This window comes from Diachasma alloeum, unplaced genomic scaffold (assembly GCF_001412515.2).
Source record: "Diachasma alloeum isolate Michigan unplaced genomic scaffold, Dall2.0 Dall_scaffold_00289, whole genome shotgun sequence".
Taxonomy (NCBI): domain Eukaryota; kingdom Metazoa; phylum Arthropoda; class Insecta; order Hymenoptera; family Braconidae; genus Diachasma; species Diachasma alloeum.
In genome coordinates this window covers 1,642,952-1,670,052 of record NW_021680428.1, presented here as the reverse complement: position 1 = coordinate 1,670,052, position 27,101 = coordinate 1,642,952, and the positions used below count along the sequence as shown (strand labels likewise).

General features: G+C 38.6%; 5 protein-coding genes across 6 annotated transcripts in view; 3 read left to right on the top strand and 2 right to left on the bottom strand.

Annotated features, from left to right (window-relative positions):
- Positions 1–202: 202 nt before the first annotated feature.
- Positions 203–6,502, bottom strand: LOC107038869 (SET and MYND domain-containing protein 4). The gene is made up of 5 exons (XM_015258181.1): positions 5,632–6,502; positions 3,210–3,703; positions 1,914–2,347; positions 1,694–1,834; positions 203–710 (listed from the first exon to the last, which is right to left on the bottom strand). The coding sequence occupies exons 1-5, from the start codon at positions 6,219–6,221 to the stop codon at positions 462–464; spliced, it is 1,908 nt and encodes a 635-aa protein (XP_015113667.1). The 5' UTR covers positions 6,222–6,502; the 3' UTR covers positions 203–461.
- Positions 6,503–7,420: 918 nt separating this feature from the next.
- Positions 7,421–10,521, top strand: LOC107038972 (speckle-type POZ protein). The gene is made up of 2 exons (XM_015258371.1): positions 7,421–8,310; positions 9,411–10,521. The coding sequence occupies exons 1-2, from the start codon at positions 7,557–7,559 to the stop codon at positions 9,695–9,697; spliced, it is 1,041 nt and encodes a 346-aa protein (XP_015113857.1). The 5' UTR covers positions 7,421–7,556; the 3' UTR covers positions 9,698–10,521.
- Positions 10,522–11,465: 944 nt separating this feature from the next.
- On the top strand, positions 11,466–21,312 carry LOC107038847 (U4/U6.U5 small nuclear ribonucleoprotein 27 kDa protein). Of its 2 annotated transcripts, XM_029126170.1 has the most exons (9): positions 11,466–11,599; positions 12,440–12,770; positions 12,852–13,036; positions 18,098–18,208; positions 18,285–18,366; positions 19,491–19,550; positions 19,615–19,867; positions 20,058–20,220; positions 21,184–21,312. In XM_029126170.1, the coding sequence occupies exons 2-9, from the start codon at positions 12,445–12,447 to the stop codon at positions 21,204–21,206; spliced, it is 1,203 nt and encodes a 400-aa protein (XP_028982003.1). In that variant the 5' UTR covers positions 11,466–11,599; positions 12,440–12,444; the 3' UTR covers positions 21,207–21,312. The 2 variants fall into 2 exon arrangements, with proteins under 2 accessions (XP_028982003.1, XP_028982002.1); XM_029126169.1 differs by lacking the exons at positions 18,098–18,208; positions 18,285–18,366; positions 19,491–19,550; ... (1 more) ...; positions 20,058–20,220; positions 21,184–21,312 and adding an exon at positions 13,665–14,565 and having other exon boundaries at positions 12,852–13,100.
- Positions 21,313–21,754: 442 nt separating this feature from the next.
- Positions 21,755–23,985, top strand: LOC107038846 (protein O-glucosyltransferase 2). Its single transcript, XM_015258147.1, has 7 exons — positions 21,755–21,819; positions 21,889–22,100; positions 22,179–22,390; positions 22,463–22,707; positions 22,788–23,025; positions 23,449–23,748; positions 23,836–23,985. The coding sequence occupies exons 1-7, from the start codon at positions 21,770–21,772 to the stop codon at positions 23,983–23,985; spliced, it is 1,407 nt and encodes a 468-aa protein (XP_015113633.1). The 5' UTR covers positions 21,755–21,769.
- A 1,929-nt stretch (positions 23,986–25,914) lies between these two features.
- LOC107038867 (basic salivary proline-rich protein 2) overlaps positions 25,915–27,101 on the bottom strand; it is a 4,555-nt gene continuing 3,368 nt past the window's right edge. Inside the window, exon 5 of the mRNA XM_029126161.1 lies at positions 25,915–27,101. This exon is cut by the window's right edge and continues 24 nt beyond it. Coding sequence (XP_028981994.1) covers positions 26,069–27,101 — 1,033 coding nt within the window. The 3' untranslated portion in view covers positions 25,915–26,068.

The following is a 27,101-nucleotide window of genomic DNA, read 5'->3' as shown; positions in this document are numbered from 1 at the left end:
ATGTTTTCACATTTACTAAATTCATACGAATTGCTATTACATTTATTCTAAATTCCATTTCAAGATTTTTGGAAAACTTCATTTCGATGACGAGTGATTCTCGGAAGAAATAACAAATGAATTTTAATATTTCTGCAGCTGCAGAAATTTCCAGCAAAACACGTCCTCAACCTTATCCAAAATAATTGCTCATTCATCATCGTTCATTTAAAATAGCTCTTTATTTCATCATATCAAAGGAATAATATAAAATAGTTTCGTTTAGTCTAAGAAAATCCGTTATTTCTGTCTCACAACTTCTTCAGAATTATTCAAATAACATTAATTGTTCTCATAATCAACTTTGAGTGATGCTGAAGTCTTACGAAAAAAAGGCATTCTCAGGACAGTCAATCGTCGAATGATGGGAGTATGAAAATAAAATATCGTACAGACACGAGAGGATTATTTGAATTGTCCACTTAAAACTCTAAAACTTGATGATGATTTCCCAGCAGTGAGAAAAACCTGTAGATGAAGGCAGAGAGGTTGGAGAGCACAGGGCAAGGGGGTTTCCTCATTTTCCATACTTCAGTCATTGTCCGTGCTAATTCGTGAAGTGTTTTGGATATAACAGCGTAGTTGCCCTGGCGTATCAACTCAAAACAGTCGTCTGAATTGTCGTCAAATGCCTCGTAGATGGCCCACACGTGCGGAGGCACTTGCATTGCCTAAAGTATGAGATTTTCATTTCCTTATTTGTTTGGGAGAGGAACGCAGAGATAACGGAATAATCAATATAGGAGACGAATTCAAAATAAATTAATCTTCACTGCAGATTTAATTTTAGCTGAAGCAATCGGTCGAATTTGATCAAATTCACTCAAATCAAGTGATTCAATTGAACTAATTGATTGATCGAGTCAATCGTTTTATATTATATTATTCTAATTTATTTTATTGTTTTTTTTTTCAATTTTTCTTTGCGGTTAGATTAAATTAAATTTATTGGAATCTATTCACATTGGAGTATATGAATTGTGGGAACAGTTTTTCTCATTTTCAAACGAAGAGGTATTTAGGATAAATAATAAGGAGAGTATTGATACTTTTTGTTGGGATGATGATCGATTCGCAAAAAATAAAAATTTCGATTTTTCAATGTCTCCAGAAAGTTTTAAAATTTATATATTTTTTCAAATAATGATCTTTCATTACCCATCAATTCAATTTCTATCCTCACACTTTGATAGAATACATTTAAAAAATAGCAAAGAATAAAAATCGGAGATGAACAACTTTATCGGATTAATATGATGTAATTCTGAATTCATCTACTGTTTTGTCTGTTTTCTAATTCTATACTGAACATATCCCCGAAGGAAGAGGTTTAGCTGAATTCATCGAGAGTTATTCTAGGATTTGTTAAACTAACTTTCTACTGAAAATTTTATAATTAAAAAAAAAATCTCCGGGTATTTCGCCGCAAATTGAATAATTTCAGATGTAATTAAGGAACAGAAAATTTTCTGTCTGAATCAAGTGTTTTATCATTTCGGAAATTAGTGACGTTGAGAAAAAATGGTAAAAGACTTCTTTTGCAGACTTTTTTGTAACATTCTCTGGAGAAAATATTTTCTGACGAAATTGCGAAGGCCATCTCCCCCTTTTCTTTATAATATTTCATGAATGCGTAAAAATAGTGAATACTTACGTCAAATGAAGATTTCTCGGAGTCAATCCAATCCTCCTTGCAGGCGATGCACTGGCAGGGGCCTCCTATTATCATCTTGAGCGCCTTCTGACGATTCTTTTTCAGAGCTGTTTCGAAACGACAGCCCAAGCACCCAATCAGCTGCATATCAAAGTCAAAGAATGCCAAGAGTTAATTTGCTGAATTCGGAAGCAAAAATTAAAAAATAAAGACCAATTACCCTCTCCCCCTTTTTAACCGGATAATGTGCAAAAACAACAGTCTTCCTCCCAAAATTCCGATGCGAGATATTGGGAGAGCAGCTGTGAGGGAAGCGAACGTACAGTGGCACAAACGTCGAGCCACACTCGAACTGACGCCTGAAGTCAATGCAGGTGCAAATATCCTGTGCACCTCCCATCATTATCAGAGTGAATTTCATCACGAGACCCCCCACAAAGGGCACCCACTCGTTCTGGAGGAAACGCTGGACGTTCATCTCCTCCCCGAAGAATTTGCTCTTCGTCGCTAGGACGAAAGTTGTGAATACGGACATGAATGAGGCTATGAGGAGGAATTCAGGATCTCTCGCTGCTGCGTGAGTCGGGAGGCTGAAGAATGTCTCCAGAGTTCTGCCATCGAACACTGAACCTGAGAATCCCTTTTTCCACAAGTCTGTCGTAAAATGAAAGGATCAGTTGAATTATTTTACATGACTGCATGATTTTTTATTCTCAGCTTGAGTTATTCCATTATTTATCAATTGTCCATTATTAATTAATCATTCATTAATTGCCTGAGTTATTCCATTATTTATTGACTTATTAACTCAATCATTTTTTTATGGTTTTTTTCAGAAGACATTCCTCAAATGTTCTACGCGAAGTAGCCCTCAATAATTTCTCCTAATTAGCTCGTTATGAAAACAATCTGACGTGTAACAATTAATGAAACTGAATAAATCTGTTTTAACCATTTTTTTCTATCTTCCATTCATCTTGTTAATGTTGAGATTTATGAGAAAATGTCAAAACACCTTTTCGGTGGCTAGACAAATTAAATAAACTAAATAATTGTTCCCATTTTGCTGAATAAATTCCTTATGAAATTCAATATTTATTGTTTTCGATTTTATTTTGTTCTCATTCCGAATCACCACGATTAGTTTTCCTTTCTTTAAGAGTTTTGCGTTTTTAGTAGGAACTTCATTAGCTATACTTACAGCTGTAAAAAGATCTTCGAATTTTTCGAGAAATTTGAATTTTGATTTATCGATATTTATAAGTACACCTATAACTATTTATAGTTATAATTATAAATAGTTATAAGTATACTTATAAATATATTCATGGATATGTTCGTGGATTTTTCTAAAAGGGATATTATTTAATGACCATTTCAATAGAACAGGTAAAAACTAATAGAAAGTTCAATAGAAATCCAATAGAATAGCAATTCCTGTGTAGAATTCCAATTCCTCTGGCGAAACCAACAATTCCCCATAAAAAAAAAATACTCAAGTCCCTCTGATACCCACCAGGATCCTTCTCCATCCTCCTGACCCTCTCCCTGAGCGCCTGAAGGCTCCCCGCCTCCTTCACGGCCTTGATCACAGCCCTGACGATCATGACCCTCAGATTATCGGAATGTATCCCCTTCGCCTGGATCATCTCAATGAACCCGCACTCGACCTCATGATAATCCCTCCAAGCAGTCTCCCTGCACCCCTCCGAGCAGTAAACCCTGTTGGCGCAACTCCAACAGGGCACCCCGGAGAGGGCCTCCAAGAAGCAGTGAGCGCAGTAGCTGTAAGCTTTAGTCCTCTCCACAGCCGCCACAAAGGGCTCCTGAATGGCGATAATCTCCCCAGGTTTGATGTCCCTCGTGGCCTCGAGGTGCACCCCAGACTCCGAATGCCTGAGCTGAATGGAGCTGGAGGCCCCGACGATTTCAGGATTCTCCTCGAAGACGTTCCTGAGGAAGACCTCGGAGTTCCACTTGGCACGAGGTCTCGGGAGGTTCTCCATCCTCCTAGGATTAGGGATGCAAAGTGACGGTAATTTGTCACGAGGTTCGGAATAAGGGTCACGAGGTTCAGAATCAGGGTCGTGAGGGTTTGAATAAGGGTCACGAGGTTCAGAATGAGGGCCGAGAGGATCAGAATAAGGGTCGTGAGGTTCGGAATCAGGGTCGTGAGGGTCAGAGTAAGCGTCCCGAGGTTCAGAATCAGGGTCGTGAGGGTCAGAATAAGGGTCACGAGGTTCAGAATGAGGGCCGCGAGGATCAGAATAAGGGTCGTGAGGTTCGGAATCAGGGTCGTGAGGGTCAGAATAAGGGTCACGAGGTTCAGAATCAGGTTCGTGAGGGTCTGAATAAGGGTCACGAGGTTCAGAATGAGGGCCGCGAGGATCAGAATAAGGGTCGTGAGGTTCGGAATCAGGGTCGTGAGGGTCAGGATAAGGATCACGAGGTTCAGAATCAGGTTCGTGAGGGTCTGAATAAGGGTCACGAGGTTCAGAATGAGGGCCGCGAGGATCAGAATAAGGGTCGTGAGGTTCGGAATCAGGGTCGTGAGGGTCAGGATAAGGATCACGAGGTTCAGAATCAGGTTCGTGAGGGTCTGAATAAGGGTCACGAGGTTCAGAATGAGGGCCGCGAGGATCAGAATAAGGGTCGTGAGGTTCGGAATCAGGGTCGTGAGGGTCAGGATAAGGATCACGAGGTTCAGAATCAGGTTCGTGAGGGTCTGAATAAGGGTCACGAGGTTCAGAATGAGGGCCGCGAGGATCAGAATAAGGGTCGTGAGGTTCGGAATCAGGGTCGTGAGGGTCAGGATAAGGATCACGAGGTTCAGAATCAGGTTCGTGAGGGTCTGAATAAGGGTCACGAGGTTCAGAATGAGGGCCGCGAGGATCAGAATAAGGGTCGTGAGGTTCGGAATCAGGGTCGTGAGGGTCAGGATAAGGATCACGAGGTTCAGAATCAGGTTCGTGAGGGTCTGAATAAGGGTCACGAGGTTCAGAATGAGGGCCGCGAGGATCAGAATAAGGGTCGTGAGGGTCAGAATCAGGGTTGTGGGGGTCAGAATAAGGGTCACGAGGTTCAGAATGAGGGCCGCGAGGATCAGAATAAGGGCCGTGAGGGTCAGAATCAGGGTCGTGAGGGTCAGAATAAGGGTCACGAGGTTCAGAATGAGGGCCGCGAGGATCAGAATAAGGGTCGTGAGGTTCGGAATCAGGGTCGTGAGGGTCAGAATAAGCGTCCCGAGGGTCCCACAAGGTTCAGAATCAGAGTCGTGAGGGTCAGAATAAGGGTCGCAAGGGTCCGATTAGGAGTCACAGAGGTCAGAATAAGGGTCGCGAGGTTCAGAATCAGGGTCGTGAGGGTCAGAATAAGGGTCGCAAGGGACAGATTAGGAGTCAGGGGTCAGGTTAAGGGTCATGAAGGTCCGAATAAGGGTCACGAGGTTCAGAATCAAAGTCGTGAGGGTCAGAATAAGCCTCACGAGGTTCAGAATCAGCGTCCTGAGGGTCCAAATAATGAGTCACAAGGTTCAGAATCAGGATCATGAGGGTCCGAATAAGGGTCACGAGGTTCAGAATCAGGGTCATGAAGGTCAGATTAAGAGCCACGAGGTTCAGAATCAGGGTCATCAGGGTCAGAATAAGGGCCACGAGGTTCAGAATCAGGGTCATGAGGGTCAGAATCAGGGTCATGAAGGTCAGATTAAGGGTCACGAGGTTCAAAATCAGGGTCATGAGGGTCAGATTAAGGGTCACAATTTTTCAATAACCATAAATAAATTCCGATTACGTTCGTAAAGAAAGAATAGCTATTCCCGGCGCCAATATTACCAAAAATAACATTTTTTCTGATCTCTGGGCCGTAATTGACCTTCGGTCAGTGACGTGTAAAATTACGGTAAATTGACCGGTCAGCATTGTCCGTTACATCCCTACCTAGGATTGCTCAGGATGTCCTCGATCATTCTGCGATGAGGATGCCTCTTGTCCATCCTTCTCAGCCACTTCCTGGCGTTCTCCAGGGCTCGATCGACCTCGGAGGAGTCCTCGGGACGCAGGGCCTTGAGGCACAAAGCCCTTCGGGCGAAGAGTTTCGACTTCAAACGGTCAGGATACCCTGACTTGAAGGCTCTCCCTATGTCCAGGAGGGCGTCCTCGTAGTGGTGCACCTTCAGGAGGATTGCTGAACGATTTGCGTAGGCCAGGGCCATCTCCGGGGAGCTCTGGGGGGCGTACGCCAGGCTGACTGTGAACCCCTCGAGGATGACCCTCACTGAGCCCTGGGGATTGCTCAGGTAGAGGTCGTTCGCTTTCTCTCGGTAGAATTTCGACTGCTTGGCGTTCTTCGTGGACCTGGGGCTCTGCAGGCGCGACATCCAGCTTCGGAAGCCCTTGTGGATTCTCATGCTGTTCATCACTGTCTTGAAACGATCCTCGTCGGTCAGGTGCGGCAGGGAGTCCATGTCGATCGTCTTCTTCATTGACTCGAAGTCGAAATCTGAGGTCCAGCCTCTTATTTTGTCCATGGTTTTTTAAGGGATTTGGGGGGAGCCGATTATTCTGGGGATGGGGTTGGGCTTCCTTGCGCTGATGAAGGTTAGGAATTTTACATTTTTTTAAGGTCAGGGGACCAGTTTGGGGAATCGGGGGGCGAGGACCACTGGCGATTGGAGGTTTAATTATAAGTCAGTTGTTTGGGGTTTTGGGGGGTTTATTTATGGGTGACTGGGACACTGGGAACGATGACTGCGGATTTGATGTTGATCGCTGCGGGGATCAGATTGTGACTCATGACGCGTAGTCCCAACTCTTTTGTGATAAGAGGTTTGAAATGAGAGAGGTCGGCAATGAGGAGATGCTTGGGGTTTTATCTGCCAAGTTGTGGGCTGTGAACCATCTCCCGGAAGGGGTGAACAGGGAGATGACAGGGAGACCATTTTGTAGAACAATCTAGCTAATTTCGTAGCAAACTGGATTGTTGTAGATTTTTTTTGGAAAACTATTAGTTTTTCGCAGGTTTTACTAGGAAAAGTCGCTGTTTTTATGCGCGTTTTTGTCAAAACAAAAATGTTCAATAGACTTTTTTTATCAAGAAGATAAGAGAGTTTGATTTTTCTATGCAAAACTTTGTTTTTGTGGGGGATTTGTCATGGTTTTATTTATGGGTGACTGGGACGATGACTGTTTGTGGATTTGATTACTGCGAGGATAAGATTGTGACTTGCGGCGCGTCCCTCTTTGTGATAAGAGGTTTGAAATGAGAGAGGTCGGCAATGAGGGGATCCTTGGGGCTTTATCGGCCAAGTGATGGGCTGTTGACCACCTCCCGGAAGGGGTGAACCGATCCGTGAACAGGGAGATGACAGGGAGACCATTTTGTAGAACAATCTAGCTAATTTCGTAGCAAACTAGATTTTTGTAGATTTTTTCTGGAAAACTATTAGTTTTTCACAGATTGTACTGGGAAAAGTCGCGTTTTTGTCAACGGAATGTTCAATAAAATTTTCATTCATTTTTTTATGAAAAAGATAATAGAATTCGGTATTCCCATCCAATTTGATCTATCAAAATATTTTCTATAGAAATTCCTCAGCCTGAATTTCTCCAGTTTTTTACTCGATTTTTTATTTTGATGAATGAATTTATTCGTTTCAAAAAAAAGAGTCGATAATGAAGAAATCCCCACAATCCTTTACCCCCGGAGTAAAAATCGGAAAGCCCTCCATCCCAGCAGAATCCCTGAACTCGCAGAGCACGACTCCACGCCAACAATCCCCCAAACTCATCAGTAAACCCCGAGTCCCCAGTCCCTCGACAATCAAAACCCCCCTAAGAATCTTCAGCAGTATAAAACCCCAGAAATGTCGAGCACAGAGTCGAAAATCGTTCTGACCCAGCGCACCCGCACCGAGGTATTCACATACCACTACGAATGGAAGATCAAGGACTTCAGCGGTCGTCCAGAGCTCCCAGGCCAGTGCATAAAGTCCTCGGTATTCTCCCTGGATCCGAAGACAGACGAGAAGTGGTACCTGAGGTTCTACCCAAAAGGGACACGACCAGAGGAGCCGAATTTCACGTCCCTCAGGATGTGCCTAAAATCGGACGATGGCCGTGAGGTCCACATGAAGTCGGAGGTTTCAGTGCTCACTGTTCACCAGGAGAAGCAGTACTCGACCACTTGGGTCCACAAGTACGTCTCTGGTCGCCCCTTTGGGCCCACTCGACTGTTCCACAAGAACTGGCTGACAGAACATCCCGAGAAGTGTCTGCCTGACGACACTCTGACTCTCCTGTGTCAGTTCACAGTCGTCGAGTCTGAGGGCTCGTCCATTTACGATAAACCCAAGTTCAATGAGGTGGAGAGGCGTCTGGGGACTGACATGGGAGTCCTGCTGATGGAGGAGGCCAAGTTCAGTGACATCACCTTCGACTTGTCTGGGGAGAAGATCCACGCTCACAGAGCCGTCTTGGCTGCTCGCAGCCTCGTCTTTGAGACTATGTTCAAGTACTACGAGGGGGTGGTTCCTATCAATGATATCGAGCCCGAGGTCTTCAAGGCCATGATGACTTATCTTTATACGGATATTGTGCCCAAGCTCAAGGAGATGGCAGGTGAGTGGGGACGCACGAAAAATGTTAGTAGAAAATTTGATCCGATTGTATTGAAATGTTTAATAGAAAATATTCTATAGGACAAGGCAATAGGATTCGATTTTTTCATGCAAGTGTTCCATTTATTTATTTATTGCCTCTTTATTGATGACTTGAGATCATATCCCTAAGGGCAAAATTAAATTATACAAAGAGTTTTTTACGCATGTCCTGCAGGACATGAACAAATTTAATAGAAAAACTTATCGAATTGGTTAGAAGATTCTATTGAATTTCGATTAAACTTTCTATTAGTTTTTGGCTGATTCTATCGACATGTTTTTCACTGCAGAATCAATTAACAATCCAAAATGGCAATGCAACTGTTCCATTGATTGCCTCTTTATTAATGACCTGAGATCAAATCCCTAAGGGCAAAATTAAATTATACAAAGAGTTTTTTACGCATGTCCTGCAGGACATCAACAAATTTAATAGAAAAACTTATCGAATTGGTTAGAAAATTCTATTGAATTTCGATTAAACTTTCTATTACTTTTTGGCTGATTCTATTGACATGTTTTTCACTGCAGAATCAATTAACAATCCAAAATGGCTATGCAACTGTTCCATTGATTGCCTCTTTATTAATGACCTGAGATCAAATCCCTAAGGGCAAAATTAAATTATACAAAGAGTTTTTCACGCATGTCCTGCAGGACATGAACAAATTTAATAGAAAAACTCATCGAATTGGTTAGAAGATTCTATTGAATTTCGATTAAACTTTCTATTACTTTTTGGCTGATTCTATTGACATGTTTTTCACTGCAGAATCAATTAACAATCCAAAATGGCTATGCAACTGTTCCATTTATTGCCTCTTTATTGATGACCTGAGATCAAATCCCTAAGGGCAAAATTAAATTATACAAAGAGTTCTTTACGCTTGTCCTGCAGGACATGAACAAATTTAATAGAAAAACTTATCGAATTGGTTAGAAAATTCTATTGAATTTCGATTAAACTTTCTATTACTTTTTGGCTGATTCTATTGACATGTTTTTCACTGCAGAATCAATTAACAATCCAAAATGGCTAAATAAAATGTCTATGAACAGGTCGATTGTTAGAGATGGCTGAGAGGTTCGGGCTCGACAGCCTCAAAGCCATGTGTGAGCCCGTTCTCTTCGAGTCGCTCACCACCGAGAATTGCGCTGATATTCTGGTGAAAGCGGACTTGTTCAGAGCAGCACAGCTGAAGAGTTCTGCCATTGAGTTCATTACGAGGAACTTGAGGGATGTTGTCAAGTCCCCTGGGTACCAAATACTGGAGAAACAGCATGCAGGACTGCTGACTCAAATTATTCTGGAGATGGAGCCAAAGTCGAAGAAGATTAAGACGTAGGAATGAAGAGGTTTGAGTTTTGTCTTCAATGAAAGTGGCTTCCGCTGTTGATTAGGAATTGTTGAGACGATTGATTATTTAATGTTTAAGGACACTAGACTCTTAGGGAATTTTGGAATTTGTAGACAGGGAACTTCGGTTATTTGATAAGAGACTAAGACATTGAACAGTGAATTGGAAATGACGAGGGGAGTTTCTTTGAAAATGTTTATTTGTCGTTCGTCAAATTCAAGGATTTTTTTTTAGTTGACAAAATTAATTGCAATTAAAAAAGTACTTCGACATTTTTTCTTAAAATTATTCATCATCAATGACAGTTCCATTGAAATCGTGAACTAGTCGTCAAGAATTTCAGGATTTCATATTTATTATTTAAAGTTTTCAGTGTCATAAAAATAATTTTCAGTTCTTAGAATATAAAAAACCGGTGATTATTGAGATAATTAATTATTTAATATTCAAGGGAATTTTGACAGTCTTATGGACTGGGAACGTTTATTTAATAATTAACTATATAAAATTAATTTATTTAATAAAATATTAATTTCTTCATTCGTCGATATTATTAATATTCAGTTCATTGTAATGAGTGAATTGACACATTCTCGTTGTTTTTTAGTTGACGTAATTGATTGCCAACTAAATTAATAGCCATTCTTTCCTAACATTATTTCTTCACATAGTCAACAATTTCAGGATTTCATATTAATTAATTAAGATTTTTCAGATCGTTATAAGAATATTTTCCAATACAAAAAATATCAAGATTTGTGTGTGACGAGAGTTAGAGGAGGCAAAAGGTGTACAGTTTAAAATTAATTACAGTGACCAATACAAAAAAAATTATTCTTCGCAAGAAAATGTTGTCATTCATTAATTACGCCCCACAACCGTTGAATGACGAATTAATATCTCAAGCAATTTCAGCTGAACAGGACCTGCATCAGTGAAAAATATCGTGAGACTGTTGTAGGAGACTATTCTCCACAATATTTTTCATAAAAAGTTGATCCATTATCTGTCAAACAATATTATTTTAATTTTTTTCATGAAAATCACTTTTTGCAGATCTCCATTTGGGCATGAAGACACTGTTGCGAATTATTATATTTGTTTATTCTTTTACATTTTTACGCCTGAACATCTCTATCTGCAATTTCGTAAAAACGTCAATGACTTTTATTTATTTATTTATTTATTCATTTTTTTCGGTCAACTGTAAGCGATGTTGCTGTGTGTTAATTTAGAGTAGCTCTACCCTTCGGCTTTCAGTTTTTTAATTTTTAAATTAAATTCCAGGAAAAAATTTTGAAAAAATTCATACCCAGTCAATATTATCTAAATTAAATTTCGCAAAATATTGATATTTTTTCAAACATTTCCCTCATATAAATAAATAATAAAACTTGTTTGTAAAATGGTGAATTATTTTTTATGAGGTGTCAAAAAAATTCTTGATTTCTTCACATCTAATGAAAAAAAATTCAGATTTTAATCTTTGATTATAATGGAAATGTTGATTTTTACATAAGACACTGGGTTAAATCCTGATTTTTAAACATTTCTTCTTTGAAAAACCAAAACGATAATATTTAATTATTGAGAAAAAAATTACAATTCCGAATCTAATCGTGTTTTCTGCAATTTTTTTGCAGTTTCGAATGATGCGTCTACTCAGAGATGGCGCCTGTTGATTCGATTCAGGGGCGTCATCAAGGACGCTTCCTGACGCTGCTGCGTGTTCCGTTGTGCACTCCGCATTCAGCCATTGAGCTTGTCTCATGTTTTACAAGTGTTCAGAGTTATTTACTCGTTTGTCATTCTCGTTTTAATCTGCATGTAGTGTAGGCGGTGAGGATATTGTTTGTTCTGAGGCTGTGATTCGTTTTAAATATTTTAAAGGTATGTTTTTTTCCCATTTTTTTATTAGATTTGCGGGGAGATATTGATGCATTGTTGGGGAGAGGTTAGCTTGCTCTGCATCTAGTGGACATGGCAGAATCCATATCAAGATTTTTTTGGATTTGTCATTTTACTTCTTCTTTTATAGAAATATTTCTTCGGAAATTGTGCTCTCATTTAGTGCAGAAATATTCATAAAAAAGAATTCTCAAATTGATTTAATTACATTCGTTTTGGCACTCTGTTAGGAGAGAAATAAACAATTTTCAATCTTTGGAAATGTTTCAAAAACAAATTTTTACCCGAAGAATCTCGATAGAATCAGCTGCATAAAAAAAATTCTGCTGATTTTGTCTAGAATATTTTCCGTTAGACGTTTATGAAAAAAAATGTGCAGAATTTTTCAGCAGAATCGACGAAAAACTAATGGAATTTTTAATAAAAGTTCAATAGGGGTGGCTGGGGTAAAATGGACACTAGACTTTTTTTAAATTGTTCATAACTCAGAGACAAATTCATCAATTGAGCTCAGTTTAGGCTCGTCAGAAAGGGAAAGAACTGTTCTTTGTATTGAAAGAAAAATCGTCAAATTTCATCAACATTTCAACCACTTATTAACATTTTTAGAAAAGTCAAAAGTGTCCGTTTTACCCCAACCTCCCCTAGAAATCCATCAAAATTTTCTAGCGAATTCGCCAAGTTTCCTTACTCTTCTGAAAATGTTATTAGCTTTCCTCTCTCCAAGATGAACAGAAATTCATGTTTCCTTTCTCATCACTCCAATGTAAAATTTCTCCCCTCGAAGTGGTTTTTAACAGTTGATAATCGACTTTTATTCAGTAAAAATGCGACGAAGTGACGACAGATCAAGAGAATACCGGGACTCGAGGGATTACCTCCCCGAGGATAGATTGAGAGAGCTGGAGAGAAAAAGAAGAGAATGGAGAATTGAGCAGGAGAAGCGACGAGAGCACGAAAAACGCAAACAGAAGATGATACAAGAGTGGGAGGCGAAGAGAGCCAGAGAGCTCGAAGGGAAGAACCAACGGAGAAGATCAAAGTCACGATCAAGATCAGCGTCACCTGGACCCAGCAGACGACGTGGTAGAAGTAGATCTGTAGAGAAAAATAGCACTCGTGCCAGCACCAAAGTTCCTGTCATGTCTGAGAGGTCTATTTTACCCTATTTTCCCTCGTAAACTTAGTTTTTGGTTCAATTCTTCAGTTTTACTAACAAACTTTACGATTTTAGGTTCGATTCCGCGTCGTCCTCTAATACTCCACTGTTTAAGGGCATGGAGGGAAGTAAAATTAGTGTTAGTGAGCTTAAAAAGATTAAAGTTAATATTCAACGAGATATTTCGAAAGCTGAAGAGACATCTGAGTTGTTGAGGGACATTACTAGCCCTGATGAAATCGTCCTCAAACGAAGAGAAGGTAAAAGAAGTTTGATTGTGTTCTTATCTATTCGTCGATTGATCACAGTTTGGGGTATTTGATGGTGGAAAGTAGCTACAGATAAGACACAAATTGTTGTGCTATTGATTTCGAAATTTGGGAAAATGGGAAAGAGAAAAATGGGACGAATTTTACTGGGGTTTTGGGGAATATTCGGCAGTGAAGACTTCATGAAGATCCTGTGCTGAACAGATGCTGAATTGATTGGACAATTTTCAATTTTCGTCGCAGAAACAATTTTGTGCAGATTTAATCTTCATTTTGTATTTTTTTTCGTATATTTCCTGCGTGTATTGAGACGCAAACAATTGAATAATATAGTTATCAATCGGATGTTCAGGATTACTTTTTTATTATTTATGGGAAATGAGCGACTTGAAGATTGTGGAGATTTCGTCTGCTAAATTCATCGGAAGATATTCAGGTTTCACCGGAATAAACCTATCGATTTGCAGAGTGTAGAATTAATTTCAATTAATTTGAGAATCGTGTATTATTCGGTAGTTAATTTAGACAAAAAATTACTTATCAAATTTTATTTTCAATTCATTCAGTTTGATTGTGTTTTATCTATTCGTCGATTGATCACAGTTTGGGGTATTTGATGGTGGAAAGTAGCTACAGATAAGATACAAATTGTTGTGCTATTGATTTCGAAATTTGGGAAAATGGGAAAGAGAAAAATGGGACGAATTTTACTGGGGTTTTGTGGAATATTCGGCAGTGAAGACTTCATGAAGATCCTGTGCTGAACAGATGCTGAATTGATTGGACAATTTTCAATTTTCGTCGCAGAAACAATTTTGTGCAGATTTAATCTTCATTTTGTATTTTTTTTCGTATATTTCCTGCGTGTATTGAGACGCAAACAATTGAATAATATAGTTATCAATCGGATGTTCAGGATTACTTTTTTATTATTTATGGGAAATGAGCGACTTGAAGATTGTGGAGATTTCGTCTGCTAAATTCATCGGAAGATATTCAGGTTTCACCGGAATAAACCTATCGATTTGCAGAGTGTAGAATTAATTTCAATTAATTTGAGAATCGTGTATTATTCGGTAATTAATTTAGACAAAAAATTACTTATCAAATTTTATTTTCAATTCATTCAGTTTGATTGTGTTTCTATCTATTCGTCGATTGATCAGAGTTTGGAGTATTTGATGGTGGAAAGTAGCTACAGATAAGATACAAATTGTTGTGCTATTGATTTCGAAATTTGGGAAAATGGGAAAGAGAAAAATGGGACGAATTTTACTGGGGTTTTGTGGAATATTCGGCAGTGAAGACTTCATGAAGATCCTGTGCTGAACAGATGCTGAATTGATTGGACAATTTTCAATTTTCGTCGCAGAAACAATTTTGTGCAGATTTAATCTTCATTTTGTATTTTTTTTCGTATATTTCCTGCGTGTATTGAGACGCAAACAATTGAATAATATAGTTATCAATCGGATGTTCAGGATTACTTTTTTATTATTTATGGGAAATGAGCGACTTGAAGATTGTGAAGATTTCGTTTGCTAAATTCATCGGAAGATATTCAGGTTTCACCGGAATAAACCTATCGATTTGCAGAGTGTAGAATTAATTTCAATTAATTTGAGAATCGTGTATTATTCGGTAGTTAATTTAGACAAAAAATTACTTATCAAATATTATTTTGAATTCATTCAGTTTGATTGTGTTTTATCTATTCGTCGATTGATCACAGTTTGGGGTATTTGATGGTGGAAAGTAGCTACAGATAAGACACAAATTGTTGTGCTATTGATTTCGAAATTTGGGAAAATGGGAAAGAGAAAAATGGGACGAATTTTACTGGGGTTTTGGGGAATATTCGGCAGTGAAGACTTCATGAAGATCCTGTGCTGAACAGATGCTGAATTAATTGGATAATTTTTAATGTTCGCCGCGGAATCAATTTTGTAGAGATTTAATCTTCATTTTTGTATTTCAATTTTTGAATTAATTGCAATTTATTTGACAATCATCTAATATTCGGTAATTTATTGACAAAAAAATTATTTGTCAAATTTTGTCTTCAATTCCTTCAACTTTTCAAAATTAAAAAGTGAAATTTAATGGAGAAAATATTCTTGCATATGTGAAATTATCGACATCGAAGACTTCAGCGGAAATTCAATCACTTAGATTCATCGAAAATCTCCAAGATAATACTTTAAACTTAATAATTAATTCAAAATGAAACTAATTTGGCCGGAAAATTCGCTATTCATTAACTCTTAGTGATTATGCCGAATTTTTATGAATAACAATCACCGAAATTTAGTGAAAGAAATCTAGAAAGAAAAAAAAATGAATTAGTTTCGAATAAAAGAAAATTTCCCCCAAGACAAAAATTCCACCGTTGAAGATTGACCGTCGATTTCACCCAGAAGATTAGAATTATCACCGCCACGGTAAAAATAAATCAGTATCTAATGGTTATTATCAATCTAGGAGTGAGCCTCCAGACAACCCGTCTAGGCGGGACGGGGGTTTACGAGATTTCTGAGGGGCTTATGAGTAAGCATTTTTGTTATCTATGAACGTTCGCTTCTTCTTGGGTTCATTTTATCTGACAATGTTCTCATTCACGAGCGACTTATGAGCTTCAATAACATTTCACGCTTGAGGCTACCGCTCCAAAATCCCACAAGTGTTGTGCAAGCGGTTGTTTCATGATCTTTCACATTCATTTTTCAGCTTGAACTACTGAGAAAGTGGTATGGCCGATGGTCTCCAACTAGACTAGTTGCTAGAGTGGACTTTTCATTTTCTGTTTCGTTTTTTCATTGGTTTTTCTCTTTTTCTCATGCATTTACCATTTTATCAAATAGCTGTGTCATTCTTCATTTGCGACTATTTCATTCACAATAACAGGAAAATCAACGTTACATTGAGACTAGAACTTCCATTTTTTCGTACATAATTTCTAGTCGACTGATCTTCCTCGTGTGAAGAAATTTAATAGGAAAACCTAGTGAATTCACTAGCCAATTCTATTGGATTTCTATTGAAATGTTCAATAAAAAAATATTCTATAGAAAATGTCAATAGAATTCGATTTCTCTATACAACTTATTCTATTGATATATTTTCTATAGAATGTCCTCGGCTCAAATTTTCCAAATTGTCTGATTTTCTTGATGAAAAGAAAAGAAAAATAGAATGAAAAAAATTTCGGAAATTCGAGCCGAGGGAATTCTACAGAAAATATCTCAATAGAATTATTTAGAGAATTCGCTAAATTTTTCAATTATTTATTTTCATGCGTGTCAAAATGATAAATTATAATTTTCTAATGTTTTTGAATTTGATGTTGCACTAGGAGAAGGATCAAAGCCTATTTTCGATCGTGAAGAGTTGAAAGTAAATGAAAGCAGTGCAGATGATGTTTCAGAACGACGAACGATTGTTCTTGATAATGTTGGAACTGGTAAGATTATCACATATTTAATCAATCTTTATCACCTCATATCAACGAAGAAATTTCTAATCTTTTTATCAAATTTTTATGCTTCAGACAAGAAAAGATCATCAAAACGTCGCTCTAGATCCCTAAGTTCAGGCAGACACAGAAGTCGGAGTTCACGTAGACCATCGAGGTAAGCTCACTCATGCGAGTCAGGGTAACATAAAATAAGAAGCCCTTAAGGTAAGGAATATTCTATAATATGGATATTAGAATGATGAGGCATGGAGGCTAGTACTTTCCGTCGAGTTTTCGTCGATACAGTGGCGTATATTTGTTCATTGGCATCCGGAAAATCCGATCGTGCTGCCCTCCAACCTGAATCATTGATATTGATATGGCTATTGACACCAGCACCAAATGTACCTTTCCTACACAATCGTCTCTTCAATAAAGTCACGAGTGGGTTGGGTCCAGAGTACGTTTTTGGATGGTGTGAATAATCATACTGTTCGTATATCATTGGGATTGCGTATTAATCTTCTTTTACAGCTTATTCGATATTTGTTGAGAAAGAACAGTTGCTACACATAAATTCATATGATTGAATACTGATATCGTCGTTTTGTAAATCAGCTATGTTGTTCACTTGGTTGAAGTATGTGATTTAAAATGAGAATCACAAGCTCCTGGGTTTGAACGAGAGCTGAAGTAAATTTCAAGCGAATTTTTTAACCCGGCTGTGAGGTACACTTGGCTGAAGCATGTGATTTCTAATCACAACTTCCCTCGTTGGAGCCCTAGCCGGGTGATTAAATCATGATTGACATCGCGGCGTACTCAAATCGAGTCGAAGCGATGGAAAATCATAATCAAAAAAGGTATGATCATTTTCAACCGAGAATTCCTTGCAATGTTTCATTGGAAGGATATGATCGACAACAGAGGTACTGGTGACATCCAATGGATTGGATAAAGCGACAGTATGAAATTACAATCTGTTCTGTTCCAGTAGCCCATGCATAATGAAGATTATAGGATTTTATCGCTACATCATGAAGATGATACTGCAGATGAAGACACTGAAGATAACAACGATTGGAAGATTTACGTAGTATGGAGGCCATTTTCAATTATGAATAGTTATTTTAGGCGGACAATTGGGAATTTTATATTTTCATTCATTTTTACACCCTTTGTTACTTAAATAAGACACGGTACAATTCACGCATTCTCTTACTTGTTCTTCTGGAAATTTTTTCATCATGAAAAGTATGAGAAGAATATTATGGCCCAACGCCTTCGACTATTGAATGGCGTTGAATGGTTATCTCCTTTTGCATGGTTTTTCATCATGAAAAAAAAAAATTTAATAATCAGGTGAGTAACAAAGGGTTAATCTGGGATGTACACTCGGACATAGTGGGCTGTCTAAGGTCATTTGGGCATGGTTGCATTAAATTCTTTTCGAAGATGAAAATGAAATTATTGAGCTAAGGTTGATGCAACTAGGAATTGCTAAATCTATTAAATCTATCCTATGCAGGATTAGTGGAGACCCCTAATTAAGAGGTCTTCTCTAATTCTGCGTAGTATTGACTTGCATTTCTCCTTAGGTGAAGGATCAAAGCCCATCTTCGAACGTGAAGAGTTGAAGACAAAAGAAAGCAACAATGTTGATGTCCCAGAACGACGAACAGTGGTTGCTCTCGATGAATTCGAAACTAGTGAGATTTAACGATATTAATTAATTGAAATTCACGTGAGTGGGCTGTTTTAAAATTTTTTCTTTCTATCTTCCAGATAAGAACCGCTCAACAGAACGACGCTCCAGGTCCCTGAGCTCGGGGAGACGTACCAGCCATAGCTCACGGCGAGCATCAAGGTAAATGTTCGTGCTGCAAATAGATCTGTTTAGAGATCTTCTAGGTAAAGCACATATAATACAGAAATCGATGAGAAATTAGTTTCAGTTTCATTATTGGTACCGTACTTGCTTTTTCAACATTCATATGTTTTATTTTCATATCTCTTCCTTTCCGTTCATTTTGTTTCAATTCACGACATGTGCAATTTGGATTCTTTCAGTTGATTCCAAGTATTTGTAGTTAATAGCGGGTTCTAGAATTTCTGCCAACATCTTCATAGATCCTAGAACCTGCTAGAATGTTCTGGACTATTCTAGAAAGTTCTAGGAGTGCCTAAAGATTTAAATTTCGTCTATGCAAGCTCTTCCACTAGATACATACGAGGACAATTCTTTCCAACATTGACTCCACGACGTAATAATTCAATGTTTACATCACAGGAAAGTGATGTGGACGATATTCAATGAAAAAAAAAACGGATCAATTAATAACTTCTGACATTCACTTTTCTCACGTTTTTGTTTTTCGTACTGACACGAACAGGTTCTCACGATCATGATTTCCTCTTTACGTCGTCCATTTATTTCATCTACAGTTTAGTTTGAGCGCTCCATGTATACGCTCGAAACCAGGTAAACATTATGGCATTTTTCAATCGAATTTTTTCTCGTTTTAGGTTTTTTTAAATTTATTTCCCATTCTGTTTTAATCAGTCTATTTATTGACTTTTATAGCTTATCAGGTGAGGAAATACAATTTTCTTTACTAAAAATAGTTTATAAGTTAGTAAAAGATAAATGTACTAGTGCATAAGTTGAGTTAATTCTGCTCAATTATGGAATTCTTATTGATGGATATACACACGTGTCCTTGTGTGTTTGACATTTTTCTCCGTCCTAATTATTAGCTAAGAGGAGAGGAAAAGTAAAGGAGGGGAGGCAGGCTAGAGGAGGGCTTTGAAATCGAGAACTACTTCGATAAAACCAATGAAATAGAAAAATAAAAAAATTAATTATTAGCTAAGATTGTTATTGTGAATGCCAATTTCATTTAAGGAGAAAAATGTCATACTGGATAGGATACAATGAGTTTTGCTTGTAATTTATCCTTAAATGTGGTATTTATCAGATTTTCTCTTTAGGCATGATGCAGCATCGAAATCGTACACAGAAAGACATGACAGAGGTCATTCGTATGATAGGTAAGACAGATGATCAGGTAAACAATAATTCGGTGAGCGTATGATTAAATTAATATGGTTACAGGGGCAGTACTACTAATGATAGATATCATGAACGAAAATATCCCAGCAGTCGTAAGTCAAGTCCGGAACGAGTTCGTGATTCAAGATCTCGACGATCTCAGGATCGAAATGCTCGTGCTGGATCGCATCGAGACTCTACTTGCAGAGAATACCAGGATTATGACAGTTATTCTCATCCCAGGAGGCATGAAGTCGACAGAAGACCAGCTGCCTTATCGTATGCCGAGCCCATTACGTTTCCCATGTATTATGATGTAAGAACGCTAGTGTTAATGTCGACGAACTGTTGAAAAATATGAGGAATGAGAAGTGGCGCAGTTCCAACACAGTTTTGACACACAATACAAAACTATATACATTCATCTGTGCTGTTCCTTATACCTCATATTTTTCATAGTGTAGGCTCTTACCATGGTTTCATTTCATTATTTTTTATACGTACAGAATCTGGTCAGACCTATGATGATGGATCCTATGATGATGATGCGGACTCCAATGCCCATGATGAGAGGGAGAGTACCTGCGATGATACCTACTTTCAGACCCCCGTTCAGACCACGATTTATGCCATCAGAGATGTTTAGGCTGAATGGCCCTCCAACTCAACGTAAATAATTTTGTGTTTTGTATTTATGGCCGTTCACGAGGAAAGAGTGAATGAGAGTCTTCTGTTATGGAAAAGAATGCACGTCACATACCACTGAAATTTGATAACTTCTCATGAATGTGACATTATGAAACTGATATCTAATTGAAGCTACCCGGTTCCTCTGTTCAATATTGCTCATTTGATTACATTAGTTTTAATATTTTGGGACGTATTGAATTTTAAACCGAGTATAGGTCGGATGGTATATGGATTCCATTTCTGAGGAATTCAACATTATTGGAGAATAATAAGATAAATAATGGGATGTTGCAAGCGTTTAAGGCCCGGTTGGACCATGCGGGCCTTAAAGAATACTATTTTACTGTCAAATCGTTTCGATGCCAATTACAGCTTCCTAAGCTCTGTATCGAGTATCCGTAACATATTAATTAATTAAAAATGGCAAAAACCCCAACAATAACACAAGGATTCGGAGCAACACATGCCAGTCATTATTGAAAACTAACAAATATTGAGTTCTTAATAAAAAAAAATCTAATAACTTCCGGTCTTTTAGCTGGTTTCGTAGGGTGTGGTAAAACGGACACTTGAATTTTTTTTAATATTGTTGCGGGTTCCCCCCTTCGTTGAATGTATGAGCTGAAGTATGTTCTATGCTAAACCCTGAATACTTTTGTCTTTTGATTAAAACTTCACTTGTTCTGGACTCCTGTCATAAAAGACATCTCTTCATTGTGTTCGAATAAAATCGCCCTTTAATAAAACTGATGTTGCGTCATTTATTGAGAAGAATTGTTACACAATATCAATGACTCAATGAATTGTTAATGAAATAGGCTATATATATATTCATTAAAACCCCGCCTCTCGCCACATCATTTTCTCGTGGATGTCCACAAATATCGTTCAACAGGTTTGAATTCAAGTAGAATTAATTTTGATAATTCTTTATGTTCACAGGATATGGCCGTATGTTCCCATGAAACTGCATGCAGGAAGAACAGGTCATGTCTAATCATTAAAAGAATCGCCTCGATTGTGTGAAATGTATAAAGCAATGTATAAAGACAATAAATTTATTCAAACTGATATCGTATTTATTTCATTTTAATAACTCTTCAATGACATTACCACAATAATGAAAATTTAAACGACAGTACAGCTTCTTCAGTGAATTTATAATGCCGTTGCTCACAATTTCTCTTTGATGAATCGGCCATTGATGAATCTTCAGTCCCGGTTAACCTCTAAGTGAAGCTGTCAGTTGAATATTCCAAGTGCAAACGCCCTGTTTATGAATTCTTATAAACAAGTTTTCAAAGGTTTATTCATGGGATAAATTGACTAATTTATTTATAATTTTTTTTTTTCAATGATTCATTTCTCAATAATACCCACAAAATAAATGCATAGAATAATGTACTCCAGCATATTAGTTTTTGCGTTGATACTCAACTTGAACATTATTGCATCAAGTAATCACAGTTATGGGATTGATCCAACAAAAACAATCGTTTGGGGTCCTGGTTTATTTCCTGAAATAGTGATGCGAAGTCGCTACTTTTTCATGCAACTTGTAGATGTCAATGGAAACAAGTAAATATAGTCAGAGGAAATAACATAAATGGAAGAGGATGCAGGAATTGACACGATTTTTAATTTCAGTGTTACTGAAGTCGGTGAAAAGACTGATATAAAGGTAGCCGTAAGAAGTATAAACTCAAATAGTCATACGTGTAGAGTATGGATACAAACTTTAGACTGTAAAGATGGGAGTTATATCGTTCGTTACAGATTATATGAAACCTGCTATGATTTTCATATCGATGTTAGGGTAAACAATAGCACAATTCCCAGTGGATCGATATATAAAAAAGGTATTGATTGTTCAGGCATGAACGAAGATCTTACTATACCAATTAAATAATAAATTATTTTGTTTTCAATAATTGTAGGTCCCGTTTATGAAGAAGAATGTGTCTGTCCAGGTCTTTCACTACAGGATTGGTTACAAAAATACCAATGTCCAGCAAGCTATACTCAAATATTAAGTGATTTGAAAGATTTTCCTCAGATAAACTTTGATGACATAAGAACGCAATTGATAAAAGACTATGCAAAACCTAACAGTGTCAGTCTCTGTCACTATGTAATACAAAATAATCAAGTTAGTGATCATTTATTTGGTGTTAAAGTCAACTGCAGCATTTTTTGTGCTCTTATGAATAATTTTTTACAGATTTTTAGAAGATGTTATGGAGAACATACAGGCTTTAAAGTATTTGCAGATTCGGTTTTGTTGTCGTTAGCCAGGAAAGTAGTTTTACCCAATACAGAATTCTTCGTGAATTTAGGAGATTGGCCACTTGTACAGGAACGTGGGCCGTTGTATCCAATATTTTCATGGTGTGGTTCCAATGATACCAGAGATATTATTCTTCCAACGTACGATATCACTGAATCATCCCTAGAAAATATGGGAAGGTATGTGCATTACTCCCGCGTTCTCCTTCTGGTGTATCATTACATCAGATACATGGTAAAAGTGCTTTTTAATTTTTTAGGGTCATGCTCGATATGTTATCTGTTCAAGGTAATATTAAAACCCCCTGGAAGCAGAAAATTGGGAAAATGTTCTGGCGAGGACGTGATTCCCGTCGCGAACGATTAAAACTTATTGAAATTTCAAAAAAATATCCAGATCTTTTCAATGTTTCAATCACCAATTTTTTCTTCTTCCGAGAAGAAATAGAAAAATATGGGCCAGGCCAACGCCCTATATCATTTTTCGATTTTTTTGACGTAAGTATTCAAAAGACAATAGCAGAAATTTTTTTTTTCCATCCAACCGTCAATCTTTTGCCATTATGCTGCATACCTACCCTGTTCAGTACTGATAATTTTTTTGATATTTATTTTCGGTTGATTGCTGTATAAAAAGCAATTAGGAAACGAGTATATTTAAATCCATTTTGAGACGAAAAGAGCAGAGATTTTCTTTGCATAGAGGAAAATTTCGATGGACAGAATAATTTTCCGAATATGTTTCACTCGACCTTAATTAATAGAACATTCTCTTCGAGTTTCCTTGCATAAAAACTTTATGTGGGTATGAATCTACCCACATATTCATTTGCAACAAATTTATTGGGAAATATTAATTAATTTCAAAGCTTCTTCTTCATGTGATGATGTTACTAGTTATTTTTTCTGTTTCTGCAATAGTACAAGTATCAACTGAATATTGATGGAACGGTCGCAGCCTATCGTCTGCCTTATCTCCTTGCTGGTGATTCTGCAGTATTCAAACAAGACTCCAAATATTACGAATATTTTTATCATCATCTAATTCCTTACGAGCATTTTATACCGGTAAAGGCTGATTTGTCTGATCTCGTAGAAAAAATCGAGTGGGCTAAGAATGATGACAGTAAAACCCGACAGATTGCTAAGGCTGGGCGTGCCTTGATGCGCCAGGTTGCATTACCTCACGATGTACTCTGTTACCATGTATCACTTTTACAGGTCTATAGATAGAATATATTTATCCTATGAGCTTTAGAAATATGTGCTATGAGTGATCGTAAACTAAAAGAGAAATATTTGTTGTAGATGTGGAGTGAAAGAGTGAAAAATCAAATTACAGTGCTGGAAGGAATGGAAGAAGTCAAACAACCAGAAAATTCATGCCCATGTCATGTTAACCACATGGAATCCCACATTGAATCGGACGAGGGAGTGAGCAGGAAAGATGAGTTTTAGTAGTGTATTATATTTTGTTCGTGGAGTCTGCATTTAATAAAGAACACACACTTCTTCCCAGTCTCATATTTGAAATCAGTAACGAAGCGGTAAACCGGTTTAAGTCGATTTTGACTATTCGTCAGTTTTCAAAGAATATCTTAGAATCCAAGGGAGATAGGGAAAAATTTTTTTATGACCTTCTCATAGCACTCAATTCGCTCTACAAAAAAGGTCATTACAAAAATTTCCTTATCTCTCTTAGATTCAAAGATATTTCTCAAAAACTCAGATGAGAGCTAAATTACAGTTTCGCTACTGAAATAGTATTGACCATTTTTTCTCAGTATCATTCTCCATACCTTTTTTTTACAATGTTTTTATTCGACGATCCAAAATGTTGATATATAATATTTACACATCGAAACCGAAACGATAAAAAAAATTGTGGTATTTGATAGCCTTTCGACTTGACTTATTAAATTTTTTTCTTAATTCCAAGGTTCTGCTTGTATCATCAATTGTATTGATATAGTGCCAAAAAATAGTAATTTAGGTGTATTTGAGAAAAAATTAAAAAAGGCGCTTGAAATCATCCTAATAATATACCCCATCTGCGAGGAGGGTAGACCTTGTAATACTTCTCCCGGTAGATGGCTCCCGAATGGTTTAAAAATATTTTCCGCAAGTGCAAAATTTTCGGTTATAATATAAAGTCGAAAGAAATGAGGCATTGAATATGTTGCAATACTCAGTGTAGCGTTTCTATACCATATGTAAGATATATAGTATATATATTTATTTTTGAAGCGGATAGACCATCCCATTACATAATCGAATAACAATTATGTCATACTTTAGCGATATGTTCTATAATATCGGACAAGAGAAAATGTATTTCGTGCTTCGTCCGGTATAGAATACAACTATATACTCAGCTGAAGTAAGGTGGTGATTTGACGAAGAAGCCAAAGAAATTCTCACGATACTATAATATTTTCCTTTCCCATTGGGAGAAATTTTACAGAATTTTAGGAGATGTCATGGGAGAACATAGACTTCAAAATATTTTCGGATTTTATTCTGTTATTATTAACTCTCCGATCCTTATGTGGGGTGTATAAGGAACACCTCAAACTTTCTTCCAATAATTTATTTTAGTGCTTTAGCAATGATGAAACTTCAATCCTAGTTTATTGTTTTGATATGTTGTCATTTGATTTTTTTTCCGTATAGGACAAGTATCAGTTGAATATTGATGGAACAGTTGCATCGTATTCATATCTTCTCGCTGGTGATTCTGTAATATTCAAGCAGAAAACCAAATCTATGAATATTCTTATCACGACCTTCTTCCCTATGAACATTATATAATCATTACACGTAATTTGCCGAATCTGGTGGAGAAAATTCAGTGAGTGAAGGACAATGACAGGGGAGAGCGACAAATTTCTGTTATGTTTCATTCTCTGATGCACCGTTCATAAATCGTTCACCGGTAGATGGCCGACAAATGATTTTGAAAAGTTTTCCGTAGGTATAGAAACCTCTGAATGTAATATAATACCCGGTGATACCCAGCACTTATTACATATATACAGATATTATTAATTGTATATTTATATGCAGAGAATTTTTGAAGCGGATAGACCATCCCATAAAACAACTGAATAATAATTCTAGTCGTCGGCTGATATTTCTTCTCTAATGAGAAGAAATATCGAAAAAGGGGGAGATCGTATCCCTTACTCGACCCAATTTGCACTTGTATCCATTTCTGTTCAAAATGCAATTTTCACGATATTCGGCACACATATCAAATAAACATATTTTATTCTTGTCTCTCAGAAGGTGGATGGAGCTATTGATAATATTAGAAAGAGGTCATCTTGAAAAGGTGGTGAATAATTTCTAGGAGAGGGATTGGAATATGCAATAAATACTCGGTTATTATGAGCCTTGAAACACAATTTTTAATGATAAATCGCCAGTAGTAATCCATAATCAGTTTAATCCTATAGTACAAACCCGGAACACCACACTCATTCCGAATCACGAAACGTTATAAAAGACATTACATCCAAGCTTAAAAAACTCATTCCCTTCACTGCGGCGGTTGTTGATACCCGTACCCCCCATACTGATTGGGAGGAGGCCCCTGCGGCCCGGGGGGCGGTGGCATGTGCCCCGGAGGCCCCCTCGGTGGATACTGAGGATACCCCTGTCCCCCGGGTGGTCCAGGATGCGGTGGATAATTCTGCGGGGGATACTGAGGGTGCCCATAGTGCGGCTGTCCCCCCTGCCCCGGAGGATGAGGGGGATACCCCTGGGGGGGTTGCCCCCCCGGCCCGGGGGGCACATAGGTCTGCGTCGTGGCCGGATGGGACTGAGGGGGTCCGTACCCCCCCGGTGGCTGCCCCGGGGCCGGTGGTCCTGCGTTGCTCGGGGGTCCCTGGGACGGAGGGCCCGAAGTCGGTGGGAAATTCCCGGGGCCAGGGCTGGGGGACTGCTGGTGTGGGGGCCCAGTCTGTTGACTCTGCTGCTGGGAGGGCTGCTGCGAAGGCGGTGGCTGGCTCTGCCCCTGTCCCTGGGCCTGCTGGGGGGGCTGACCCTGGGGGGGCTGCGAGGAGGGCTGAGACGACGGAGGTCCAGGCTGCGTGGGCCCCGGCTGGTGGGGGATCTGGTGGGGCCCTTGATGGGGCCCATGGGGGGCCTGGTGAGGCCCCTGATGCGGGGGCCCTTGGTGGGAAGGCCCATGGGGCCCCCCCTGATGAGGGGGCTGATGAGGCTGGTGCGATGGCAAATGCGAAGGCTGATGAACAGGGTACCCTGAGGGGGTGGGCATGGGGGGCACGTAACTCCCGGCCTGCGACGTCGCAGGTGGGGGCCCACTGCTGGGGTACGTCTGCGTGGATGCTGATGGGGTGCTCGTGGGCTGGCTGCTCTGGGGGTACGTGTTAGCTCCTGATACAGAGGTAGTACTGAAAGGTGGAGATGTCGAGGTGGGACCGTAGGGGGTGGGGGGCCCCCCAGGGCTCGGTTGACTGGAGTAGGTGGGCTGGGGGGGCCCCGAGGACTGCTGGGGGGGCCCAGGTTGCGACGGTTGAGCGACGTTGTTTGATGTGGCTGGAGGGGGG

Excerpts from the sequence above, each read along its gene's own strand:
- LOC107038972 (XM_015258371.1), top strand. The coding sequence starts at position 7,557 with ATGTCGAGCACAGAGTCGAAAATCGTTCTGACCCAGCGCACCCGCACC. Across the intron at positions 8,311-9,410 it reads CAAGCTCAAGGAGATGGCAG|GTCGATTGTTAGAGATGGCT; the intron begins GTGAGTGGGGAC and ends GTCTATGAACAG.
- LOC107038847 (XM_029126170.1), top strand. The coding sequence starts at position 12,445 with ATGCGACGAAGTGACGACAGATCAAGAGAATACCGGGACTCGAGGGAT. Across the intron at positions 18,367-19,490 it reads AGCTCACGGCGAGCATCAAG|GCATGATGCAGCATCGAAAT; the intron begins GTAAATGTTCGT and ends TTTTCTCTTTAG. Across the intron at positions 19,551-19,614 it reads AGAGGTCATTCGTATGATAG|GGGCAGTACTACTAATGATA; the intron begins GTAAGACAGATG and ends ATATGGTTACAG.
- LOC107038869 (XM_015258181.1), bottom strand. The coding sequence starts at position 6,221 with ATGGACAAAATAAGAGGCTGGACCTCAGATTTCGACTTCGAGTCAATG. Across the intron at positions 2,348-3,209 it reads GAGGATGGAGAAGGATCCTG|ACTTGTGGAAAAAGGGATTC; the intron begins GTGGGTATCAGA and ends ATTTTACGACAG. Across the intron at positions 711-1,693 it reads CCGAGAAATCTTCATTTGAC|GCAATGCAAGTGCCTCCGCA; the intron begins GTAAGTATTCAC and ends CTCATACTTTAG.
- LOC107038846 (XM_015258147.1), top strand. The coding sequence starts at position 21,770 with ATGCGAAGTCGCTACTTTTTCATGCAACTTGTAGATGTCAATGGAAAC. Across the intron at positions 22,708-22,787 it reads TCCCTAGAAAATATGGGAAG|GGTCATGCTCGATATGTTAT; the intron begins GTATGTGCATTA and ends TTAATTTTTTAG. Across the intron at positions 23,026-23,448 it reads CATTTTTCGATTTTTTTGAC|TACAAGTATCAACTGAATAT; the intron begins GTAAGTATTCAA and ends TTTCTGCAATAG.